This window comes from Ambystoma mexicanum, chromosome 5q (assembly GCF_040938575.1).
Source record: "Ambystoma mexicanum isolate Mex_15411 chromosome 5q, UKY_AmexF1_1, whole genome shotgun sequence".
In the NCBI taxonomy this organism is placed as follows: Eukaryota; Metazoa; Chordata; class Amphibia; order Caudata; family Ambystomatidae; genus Ambystoma; species Ambystoma mexicanum.
Genome location: NC_090933.1, coordinates 994,216,957 through 994,227,476, shown reverse-complemented (window position 1 = coordinate 994,227,476; position 10,520 = coordinate 994,216,957). Strand labels below are relative to the sequence as shown.

Here is a 10,520-nt window from a genome sequence, read left to right as displayed (position 1 = left end):
TATCTTTCTAAGGCTCAATCCAGATCATTGTTGAAATAATATATGAATGCAATGGAAAAGGGTCTCAATTATATATGCAAATGTACTGTGAGAAGACACCACTACGGAGAGCATGATTTTGTACAAAAGCGAGCGTCATCTAGGTCACTCCTTTTCTGATTCTCAGTGAAGCCGAATGTATTCACGCTCTTAGAAAGTATCAATTCATTCACTGCATAAGCCAATACAGGTTGATTTACTCAACAAATTGTGCCTGCTTAAATGAACCATTGCAAAACAGCCTGTGATGAGGACTGCTTGCAATGTTGATTTAGTGATATATGTGATGTGTGTGATGCGTGATGCACGTTCTGTCTCATGTACAGTTGTCCTTTTATTTCACTGTTTCCCTTGATGTTTGCTAATACATTTTACTCCTCAGAGATTGTGAATATGTACCTCACGAAATAATAGCTAAGATGTGCTCTATTTATTTTTCTGCTTCATTACATTATTGTAAAGGCATTTTAAAAAGCGCAAATGTGTTCCTATGGATACTTTTTCATTGACATCAAACAGGTCAGAAACTCATGTCTAGGGTTGATGTTGGTATTGTAGTTCAGATGAGAATTGCCTAACAGTGCAGAACTTTCCTTCTGGGTGGGACCAAAGTGATATACAAATGAGTATTTCTCCTCTGGGAAGGGTCAGTGAGCTCAAATGTTTTTGTATACTGTCCTGAGTGGACACCATCCAATAGAACAGGTTATTACGCCGTCTTTGTTTTTAGTGGAGTCTCTCGTATTTTGGGAAGCATTTTCCAATTTTAATGTGACAGAAATTAAATGAATGATGGTCAGCACAAAAAATAAGAAAAGAAAGGGAAAAGCAGAAAAGGCCGAATTGGCCAGAAGGACCACCTTGGGCTACATTTTGCTGGAGATCACCAGTTCTGCCCTACAATTGAATGCGAAGCATGGAAACCATTGCACTGGATTGCTTAAGTAGTTCAATATAATTGTAACAATTGTAGTCTCACATTACTTTAAGGAGAAGAAATCCTCATAGTAAAGACCCACACGTTCTGATAAGCAGAATTGGAGAAGAATTGCTTGACAAAAGAAAAAATGATTTATTTTTGTATTCAAGCGCATATTTTCCAACATATTTAATAAAGATTTGACATTTGTAAACACAGAATATATATATTAGATTGACTTCACATCAGATTAAAATCACATTTCACATGCACGTCTTGAAACAAATATAGTAAAAAGAAAATCTCATGATGGGCATGCGACTCACACAATAAAGTGCATTTGCTGAATTTTCAATGATCTTATCAAAATCCAAGACTTGTTTCGTACTAATGTGCAGCCCACACACTACACAGATGCTGGCTATAATGAAATTATTGGTACATGAAGGAAATAGTGAAATCTTGCCCTCTCTAGAACGACAAGGTCATGACCAGTGTACAACAATCCACAGACAGGTAAGAATAATACAATAAGGACACTATTCCGGAAAACTCATACTGTAGCTATAGATTGTCACAGGTCATACAATTGAGGAACTTCATTGAGGTCCAGATTGTCATGTGATGATTAATTAATAGGAAGGAGCGGCTGATTTGTATTATTAAGAGCGATATAAATAGTCACAAACATGGTATATTGATATGCACATTGATAATCATGTCCCCTAAAACAATAGAAATGAACTGGAAGATCCAGATGGTAAGAATTATTATTATTATGATGGTATTTATTGTGCGCAGACCTAGCTGAGAGAAGCAACAGAGCACTTTACAGATGTATACAACAATACAGATACATAGCAGAGCACTTTACAGAGGTATACAACAGTACAGATGCATAACCAAGCCCAACAGAACAGATATACAGCAGGGGGTAAGATACACAGGGGCACAGAGGAGGGGTACAGCTGTACCGGGTGGCGTGTGGAGAGGGGTGAGCATCGTCTAGAGAGTCAGGTGGCGCACGGGGCGATGAGATGGTATAGGTGTTGAGGCAGAGAGATTCCTTGAAGAGGTGGGTCTTGAGTTCTTTTCTAAATTGTAGGAGCTTGGGGGCGAGCTGACACATCAGTAGCCGCCTGTAAAAAAATGAAATCAAGAGTGAATATTATTTCATATCTTGGTGCATTTACTTGTTTGCTCTCTTAAGTTAACCCAGATAGTTGTGGTATCAACAGGTGCTGTGCCCCCCTTCATCAAGAAGTTCAGCACTACAAACCAGTGAGCGGTCTAAGGTCAAGTAGTGCCATATTAATACTCGGTTCTACCTTCCACAGAAAAATGCATGGAAAATCCTCATTTTCGCTACTGGCCACCAAAATCTGGAACTCCCTTCCAATCAATGTTACATTGGAAGAGGACCACCAGACTCTCAGGAAACAGCTCAAGACTTGGGCCTTCAACTAACTGATATAACCACTGACTACCATACATATCATAGACAGACCATGACTTGTGCACATTTGTTGAAAAGTACATCACCTATCCACAATCTTCAAACCAGACTACAACCAAGGAAGGACACCGCCCTGATTCTGTAGGAACTTTCTCCTGTGCACTCAACGTTTTCTACTTTTTCCCCTATGTTTACAGCCTCAGAAACAACCTTGCTGCTAAAATATTGCACGTTTTACACCACATTCACTCCCCAATGTATGGCTCACAATGCTTAGCATACAAATCACAGACTCTCCTGCTGATATCAACACCTCATCAAATCCATTGCAGTTCCCCCAACTCTGGGACATTACTTATTGAAAACTCGCCCAATGTAATTTTCACAACCTGAACACAAAGAATACCTAACACCACATAATTAAAGGGTGCTTCTGACTTTGGCTCCTCAACACAGCAGTTTTCGGCATTTCCCTCTTCCTCTATCCAACTAACCGTCCCCTGAGCTGGCTTCTCTTTTTACAGAGACATGCATCAAGGCAACAATATTGACAGAAGGGTACAATAGAAGACCACTTACGTTACCGTCTATATATGTCCCAATTTTATAAGTTATATGTCCCAGTGATGAAGTCCATCAGCAAGAAGGATTGGCGGCAAGAGAGACCATATTCAAGGCAATTCCAGCTGCAGCCAATGTATTATTTCAAAAGCACAACCTTGCACCCTTTTTCTTGATAAATAACAAAAGGGTTTCATAAATGAAATACTAACTGCAGTTCTCAGTGTGATTTTTATTTCTGCGGAATTTGTGGGAGGTCGAGGTGGGCCTACAACTCTCCATCACTAATCAAAACATTTACTACCGAAGTAGCACAATTGGATATAGATCCGGTCTATCCCATTTGATATTTCGAGTAAACCTATGACTTCCATGCCACATGTGTGTGAAGAGGCTTTTAATGCATCCTCCCCATCACAATCATTGAAGTAGATCAGCAAGTTAGTCAATAACGCAGTCTGAGGATCTATGAGTGAAAGGCCAGGTTTTATCTGATTTTTGGAATCAATAGTCTTTTTGCCTGTTTGCCCGAGAAAGAGGAGGAGGGAGTTCCAGGGTGCTGCACCACAGAGCGAAATACATTCGTTTGATCTAGTAAGTTAGACAGTTTGCACTGGAGCTTCAAGTCCAGCTATATATTTGAATAGGGTGATGGGGCATCTTCAGGCATGCTTTACAGTTATCAGCCTGAGTGCCTTGTTTCAATAGAACTAGATTATGCTTTGCTATGAGTGCTATGTGAAATGAGCTGTTTTCACACATGCCACCATTGGAACCACCATGCCATTACAGCAGAGAAGCCAGCAATTGGTTGAGATTAGTGTCTGACCCTCTCCTGTCTGAGCCGGGTCTGTGTGCCCTGTTCAATGGCGCTCACACTGATCAGATGGATTTCAGTTATCAAGGATCTCCAACCAGAACCTTTCATGAGTACGATAAAAAAAGAAATCAGCGCCATCATTTTCACAAGTCCCCGAGTTTAGAGTGTACACTGTGCACGCATGCTTAGACTAACTGAGAGATGTTATTCATTTGTATTAGATTAAGTCAAGAGAGATGGTACACTTTGGGCTATCACAGATATAACAAGTCATACGCATCAACCCTAACTCACCATCACCTCAACAGTGTCAAAGAGAAGGTTATTGTGACAAAATACAACCAGCACTGTGCAGACATAGAAAAGTAAATAGGTCATGTAAATCCATGAAAGATAACAGGAAAATAAGTAGAACACTAAATATACATTAATATTTTCAAGTGAAAAAACAGCTATTTACCAAGATCTGCTTACTTTCCACACGTAAATTGACTTCCTGATGATGATGATTAAATCCCTCCATTACTTACTGGTACCGTCATTACTTCTAGCTCTACATAGCCCTTTCCAGTCATTACTTATGAGAGATGCCTGTGTCTCCGGCAGAATCCCTTTTCCAATTCTAATTTGTACTGCTCCACTGAGATAAAGGAATAAGCCTCCCGCCTCCAAACAATACTACTGTTTTACGTAGCATTGTGGACTAATCTCCCTTTGTTGCTAGGAAGGTGAGGAGGGCATCTAGGCTGGGATGAGGTAGGACCAGGAGTAAGGACAATTGCCGGTAAGTATTCAGAACATTACGTCCAATCGTTCACACCCTAGTCTTTACTTATGAGATATACTGAAGTCAGACACAAATCCATACATAAGCACCTTAATCCATACAACTAGGCACACAACTTTACAGCACACCAATTTCATTTATTTTTCATGTGATATAAATCAAGCACAATCACTTTGAGATGCATTGGAGCACAGTAGCTACAAATCCTACACCTCCCCACCCTCGCCCTTGCAGGCAGAAGTGTTTCACAAATGTATGAGAATTAGCTAATGTTGCGGCTAAATATTTTTCTCATTTGCCTCATTGTCTCGGGAGGATAGCTCAGGGGCAAGGCGCTCGCCTTGGAAGCAAGACGACGTGGTGCAACACAGGTTCGATCCCCGGGTCTGCGCTTAGAAACCTCTGGGTATTAAGTGCGTTATAAATAACCAATTACATTTACATTTAGAAACTCCCAGAGCCTTGGCTCAGGGGGCCAAGATACAGATGGATGCCCTCCCCTAGATCCCTTGGTAAGTGTGCATGTGGCCAGGTATTAGTCTGTACAAATAGCTTACCTAATGCTTGGGAAAGAAGTCTTCCTCCCTTTAGCTGCATCTGCAAATATGATAAATACAATCTCTGACTTCCAGATCAGGATGTCATTTCAAGGTAAGCTCTGACTGCGCTTTTTCTGTAGCGATAATGCCATGCTTTCTCCGCTGGAGACTATTGTCTCCAGGAAAAAATATGCCAGATGATCTTCTGCACTAGATGGAAGACAGACTACGTCAGGGTGGAATGTGGCACCAAGTTCAAGGACACCTGACTCTGGGACGCGTTTAAGGTAAGGGTCCCTATGCGGGAGGGCCCGTAATTGACCTCTTCGCCTTACTGAAGCAACAAAATACCATTTTAATGGTAAGGGTCTTGAGGCAGATGGATTAAATGGGCACAAAGGGAGGATTGTTTAATGCACTTACAGCAAAAGAAAGATTGCAGGTAGGAAGCACTACCTTGGGTGGAGCAGAGGGAGCTGGCTTTCAGTAATCTGGACCTAGAAACGCTCCCTCTGAACCCTCCAACCAGGTATATCTAAAGTCTTTGTTGCATACCTGCAAATGAATTTCTACAGCATTGGTATCTTTCATAAATTCACGTGTTTGAATTATTCCCGGTCGTCAGGCTGGGAATCCCTGATAAATAAAATGTTACATAAAAAACAATGTACTTTGCTAACAAAGCCTTCGAGGCTTTCCCTTTTGTAGCCTATCCCCTTCATTTCGGTTCATTTTGCTCCTTGCCAATGAGGTGGCAGGACCTTAGCTCCAATCCAGGCAGCCATCTTCAGATTTGAGCCTCCAGTCAAGTGAGTGATATACAGTTACAGGTAAGCAACTAAGACTTCTCCAGCATTGGATCTTTCATAGACTCACATGCTTGAATAGAATACCAAGCTGTGTTAGCATGCCACCGACTTCCATGAAGCACACGATTATTCCTTAACAGTACCCAACATATGATACACATGCTTAAACCATGAAGGGAAGGAGGAAAAAAAACTGCTCCTACATTAGGAAAACAGATGTTGTAATACCACCTTGCCGACAGATAATTCCTTTCTGATGTCTTCTTACAGGCAATAGTGCGCGGCAATGTATGGATAGTGCTCAATGTGGCTGCCCTACAGCTGTCTATTTTGGCTACTCCTGCATTGAATGCCGCTGTTGCTGCTCTTCCTCTGGCCGAGTGGGCAGTTGCTGGATATGCAAGAGAATAGCCCTTGATTTTATGGGAGTGCGCAATACAACCCACCACCCAGCGGGAAAGGCCTTGTTTGGAAGTGGCTTGACCCTTGTGTGGGCCTGCAAAGGAAATTAATAACCTGGAGGATGCACGAAACACACTAGTGCATTAAATGTAGAATTGAAGGACTGGCGCCACAGTAGTGCGATTTTCAAAGAAGGTTGGCAGATCAATCCGTTCTGAGAGAGTCATCTCCGAAACCACCTTCGGAAGGAACTTAGGGTGTGGTCTGAGCGAGTCCCGGTCCTTGAAAAATATGGTGAACGGAGGGTCTGAACATAGGGCTTACAGTTCACTAATTCACCTCACTGAAGTGATTGCTATTAAGAAGGCCACCTTTCAAGAAAGGAACTTTAGGTCACATTTTTATGGATGGGTTCTTAAGGTGCCGCCATCAATGCTGCCAGAACTGTGGTGAGTTGCCAGCTCGGTGTAGGTCGTGGTATAGGAGAAAATGTCCTAAGCAGACCCTTTAGAAACGTCTTTACTGAAGGGTCAGAGAAAAAAAGACAGTGGGCCTCATTATGAGTTTGGAGGTAGCCATGGTGCTAATAGCGCCATGGCTGCCTCCAAACCCGTGTCCGGGTCTGGGTAGTCGGAATGGGGACTTACCAGGTCATTCCAACCTTGGAGGACCCGGTAAGTCCCCATTCTGAAAACCATTCCCCATTCCTATTCGAGCCCCCATAGGGCTCAATGGGAATGGGGAAGGAGCTAATAACGGGCCGCAAATAGAGGGCCCGTTATTAGCTCCTTGGTCCCTTAGCGGCTCCCGCTAAGGGCGACCGGTAAAACCAGCCGGCCTTAGTGGGACCCGCTAAGGGACCTCGGAATGCGGCGGTAAGGGGTTAATGGCACCGGCATCCTTACCGGTGCCGTTAACCCCCTACCGCCGTACTCGTAATGAGGACCAATGATTCTGGCCCCCTCAAATAAGTTGTAATAGCAGGCAGGTGCACTTATAGGGGGGCTAGGGATAAGGCTGTCTTGGTCAGTTGGAGCAGGTAGGCAAGCAATTGGCCTACTGTGACTTTCAATGGATCCAATCCTTGTGCACCATACCAAACAGTAAAACACCTCTATTTCTTATAGTACGTTCTGCGTGTCAGAGGGAGACCTAGCTGCTCGGATGATATCCCAGTATTTGTTTTATAAGTTCAGATGAGTGTGCTTTTACTGTTCAGTAACCATGCCCTGAGATAGAGAGCTGTAGGGTCGTGGAGATGAACCTGCCATTCTGCTGCTTCAGCAGTGCCTGATGGTTTTTGAGATGTATGGGCGTGTTGCGTGTCATCTTCAGGAGAATTGGGTACCCGACCTGTCATGTCTAGGCCGGAACAATACGTATCATCTTGCATAGTTGTCCTCCCACCTTTCTCAGCACCCTGTGGAATTGGGGAAAAGGTATAAAGGAACTTGTCGTCTATCCATGGCATTGAGAAGGCATCCCCTAGCGACCCGGGTAGCTCTACGCAAAGAGGGGGCATCGTGTATTGGTCCTGGAGGCAAAGAGGTCGATCGACGGTACCCCCCATTTGCTCGACCTTGTTCTTTTCCAGCTCCCTTTCATGGGATGTGGAGAATTCCCTGCTGAGCTGATCTGCCAGGATGTTGTGTTTCCATTGAAGGTGTTTTGCTGTAGTGGGCTCCTTCTCCTGGAGCCCATTTCCACATATCCTGTGCCTCTGCGGATCGCTGTGACAACCTTGTGCACCCTTGCTTGTTTGTACAGTGTATCAAGGTGGTATTGTCCATCTGCACTGTTATGAACTGCCCTTTTATGACTGGCTGTAACAACTTCAATGCCCATCGAATGGCCCTCAGCTCCAGACATTGATATGCAGGGCTGATTCCTCTTTGGACCATGCGTCTCTTGCTTGTAAGTTGTCCAGGGGTCCTTTCCGACCTGGCAGGGATGCACCTGTTTTGGATCATGTGTCTCTTGCTTGTAAGTGGTCCAGGGCCCCTTCCCAACCTGGCAGGGAGGCAACTATTCTTAGGAGGAGGGTTGTCAACGGAGATTGAAATGACATGCCCTCCTGGAGGTTTTGCTTGTCCTGCCACCACCATAGTGCCCGATGGAAGGAGTGCACCAGGTGAACCAGGTTCTCCCAGGGTTGTGAAGTTTGTATCCACTGGCGGTCCAACTCTTCCTGGATAGGACGTATCTTTAACCTGCAATTTGGAACCAGCAATATACATGAGGATATCATGCCCAACAGACACTTGTACTGATGCACCGTGGCAATATTCTGTCTGTCATGAACCAACTCGCTAGCTCTACAAGTACTGTAACCAGCTCACTGAATGATTGTACGAGGGGGATGGATGTATCCAGATCTGCCCCTAGGAACCTGGCCCCTTCTGAAGGTGTGTCTGAGGATTTTTCGGTGTTGATCAAAAATCCTAGAGCAGCGATGGTCTCCGACTCCACCTTATATAGCCAATCATCCAGATATGGGAACACTTCCACTTCGGACATCCGTGGATGGGCTACTACAAGAACCAGGCATTTTGTAAAAACCTCTCTGCATCGACTTTAGACTGAAGGGAAGTATATAGAACTGGTAGTGCTGGTTTCCTACTGCAAACCTTAGGTATTGCCTGGGAGCTGGGTGGATTAGTAGGTGGAAGTCGGCACCTTCTAGATCGATGGTTGCCAGAAAACCGCATTCCTGCACCCATACTTTTTCTTTACCAGGAAAAAACTGAAATAGAAGCCTTTCCCTTTCTGCAAGCGTGGAACTCTTTCAATGCCCGCTTTTTGTAACAGCTTGCATACCTTCACCTTGAAACGTGACAGATGAGGTGGCTTGGTCGCTTGCAGTGGTGAACTTGGTGCTGACTTTAGGAATTCAGTTGTGTGTCCTCTGTCCACTATTTTCAGCACCCATTTGTCTGATGTGATTGTTTGCTAATGGTCTAAATGGTGGCTGATCCTTCCTCCCACTGATGTGCGGTGTCGGAGGGGAACACATGGGAAGTCAAGCTTGCTTAGATGCTTGGGGCCTCGACTGACCTGACCCCTTTTGCCCCTTTGTGCAATGCATCTTGTAGAAGACAGCTGGTACCTAGACGAGGGTGGTTTCGCTCATGTCGACCTATGCAATTAAAACGCCCTGCTGGATGAGGTACAGAATTTTCCTGCGCCTCCTCGAAAGGAACAACATGGTCTATGATCCTTGTGTTTCAGTGAACTGATAGCCCTGGCCATGTCTGTATCCGTCTTGATCCCCTTTAGGTGGGCATCGATTTTCTTACCAAACAATTCTTGTCCATCAAAAGGCATGTCCAAAATGTGTGCCTGTACTTCCAGGTGGAAGTTGGTTGCCTTCATCCAAGCTTAATGTCTGAGGATGTGATATTTCAAAATCATTACATGTACTCAGACTCAAACACAGGTAAACAAAACTCCTACCTCTCAATGGTTCGGTAACCTTTTGGAGTAATGGGAAAATACCTAGAAACCCCTCCACCATCTGACTTCGGAGAGTCCGACAGTGGTGGAGCCTCCAGGGAAAAACCCCTTACGGGGAAAAAACCCTGTGGAGGGCTGCTAGAGAGCGTAGTTTCCTGAGGACTGCTCCCTGAAGGTGTTTCCGGTGGAGAATAATCAGCTCCTTCGGTTGAACTTCCCAATATCCTCCAAGCTCTATAAGTGCTAGGCGCAAGTAGACACAGAGAGGAATTAATGACACAAAGGATAGATGTTACAGACCCAAAGAGAGGATAAAAGGCTTACCCTAGGTACACCTAAATCAGGCCCGGAAGACCGGAGGGTTAAGTTCCTGGATGGCAGTTTTGGAGAAAACAGGGGGAATAGTTGCAAAGCCTAACAAAGTGTAAAGAATGAAAATTAGACTTAGTCTTTCCCCTCCCAATCCTGATCTTGTTAACTGAGAAGGAAAGTAATTTAGCTCACCTCCTGAAGGAGATTCTGGAGAGACTGACCCCCTGCTAGTACTGGGAAGAAGTAGGTAGCGTAATGGCCGGTGTAAAGAGATGAATGAATCCTTAAGAAAGGAGATTGTGATGAATGGAAAAATACTGGGTAAAGCAAAGGAAATGCCACTGAAGGAAATCTGTATAAAAGATTGTACCAAGACCTGCGTTCTAGAATCCCTGGATGAAGGATCGTCTTGTAAAGACAGGA

General features: G+C 44.2%; 1 protein-coding gene across 1 annotated transcript in view; it reads right to left on the bottom strand.

Moving 5' to 3' along the window:
• Positions 1–1,127: 1,127 nt before the first annotated feature.
• LOC138498338 (fibrocystin-L-like) overlaps positions 1,128–10,520 on the bottom strand; it is an 848,238-nt gene continuing 838,845 nt past the window's right edge. The window contains exon 35 of the mRNA XM_069622136.1: positions 1,128–2,097. Coding sequence (XP_069478237.1) covers positions 2,087–2,097 — 11 coding nt within the window. The 3' untranslated portion in view covers positions 1,128–2,086. The remainder of the gene's footprint in view (positions 2,098–10,520) is intronic.